The sequence below is a fragment of the Sinocyclocheilus anshuiensis genome, unplaced genomic scaffold, assembly GCF_001515605.1.
Source record: "Sinocyclocheilus anshuiensis isolate Anshui unplaced genomic scaffold, SAMN03320099.WGS_v1.1 scaffold2085, whole genome shotgun sequence".
Taxonomy (NCBI): domain Eukaryota; kingdom Metazoa; phylum Chordata; class Actinopteri; order Cypriniformes; family Cyprinidae; genus Sinocyclocheilus; species Sinocyclocheilus anshuiensis.
Genome location: NW_015554052.1, coordinates 231,556 through 233,142, shown reverse-complemented (window position 1 = coordinate 233,142; position 1,587 = coordinate 231,556). Strand labels below are relative to the sequence as shown.

General features: G+C 41.7%; 1 protein-coding gene across 1 annotated transcript in view; it reads left to right on the top strand.

Moving 5' to 3' along the window:
• Positions 1–1,284, top strand: part of LOC107668469 (carbohydrate sulfotransferase 8-like) — a 4,047-nt gene extending 2,763 nt beyond the window's left edge. The window contains exon 4 of the mRNA XM_016460342.1: positions 153–1,284. Within this exon, the coding sequence (XP_016315828.1) occupies positions 153–983 (831 nt within the window). The 3' untranslated portion in view covers positions 984–1,284. The remainder of the gene's footprint in view (positions 1–152) is intronic.
• Positions 1,285–1,587: the final 303 nt, after the last annotated feature.

The window sequence follows — 1,587 nt, the reverse complement described above, 5'->3', positions numbered from 1 at the left end:
GTGTGTGTGTGTGTGTGTGTGTGTGTGTGTGTGTGTGTTTTCTATTTCTGCCATTATTTTCTATATAAATGTAGCTTGCATTTATGATTTTTATTTTGAATTTTAGTTTATTAGTAGTAGTAGCAGTAGTATTGTTATTAGTATTATTATTTATTCTGTCTGACATCCAGGAGTCCCGTCGACGGATCATACGGGAGGTCTGCGGGAAATATCGGAGTAATATTTCACGGACGATAACGCCGCATCACGTGTCGCGGATTTACGTGGAGGACCATCATAAACTGCTGTACTGTGAGGTGCCTAAAGCCGGATGCTCCAATTGGAAGAGAATCCTGATGGTTTTGGCCGGCGTCGCCAACTCTACGCGAGAAATCAATCATGTGGCTGTTCATTACGACAATCACCTGAAACGCCTGGACAGCTTCGACCATCAAGGCATCTCTAAGCGCTTGGAGACGTACACCAAAGTCCTGTTCATCCGAGAGCCGATGGAGAGACTGGTGTCTGCCTTCAGGGACAAATTCGAGAGCCCCAATTCCTACTACCATCCCGTATTCGGAAAGCCCATCATCTCCAAATACAGGGTGAATGCATCGCAGACGGCTCTGAAGACGGGAAGTGGTGTGACCTTTCGAGAGTTCATCCACTATCTTTTGGACGTGCATCGTCCCGTGGGAATGGACATCCATTGGGAAGCGGCCAACCAGCTCTGCAGCCCCTGCCATCTTCACTACGACTTCATCGGGAAGGTCGAGACCTTGGAAGAAGACGCCAACTTCCTTTTACGAAAGATCGGTGCGCCGGAGAACCTGACGTACCCCTCGTTCAAGGACGGGAACCCCAAAGCGGCCAGAACTTCTACTCAGATCACGCAGCATTATTTTTCGTTGCTGAACGCGTCTGAGCGCCAGCGGGCTTTTGACTTCTACTACATGGACTACTTGATGTTTAACTACTCCAAACCCTACAAAGACCTGTACTGAAGCTTGTGCTTTAACTGCTGGTTACCTGTGCGCGCTGTCCATCGTCTGATCAATGCTTCAGAGACTAATTAGACTAATCCATAATTACACAGTCTCATCCTCTTTGGAGATTCATCCGTCAATAATCCGGAGCACATCACTCATTTACATAAATGGCTCTTAATTTGCCATTAAAAAGTGTCCTAACCAGGCGTGACTCCACAAGTTACCAGTGACTAACTCATCTGTCTCACTGACAGCATAAATTGAGTGTGATGTTTAAAAACTCACAGCCAACTATCAAATGTTTAGTATACAGAGTCTGGGCTCAATAAGATTTTTTAAAAAGAAACTTTTATTCATAAAACTGATTTTAAAAAAGGCATTTAAAAGATTTATTTTTTAAATAAATGCTGTTCTTTTGAGCTTTCTGTTCATCAAAGAATCCTGAAAACAAAAGTGTATCACAAAAATATTCACAGTTCTTCACATTAAAATAATGGGGAAATTAAATTTTTTTTTTTTAATCTTTTTTGGATGTGAACTTTAACTCTCTCTGTAAATAGTTCATTTATTTTTAATTAATTTGAATTTGGGGAGATTTTTTTTTTTCAACATTATATAG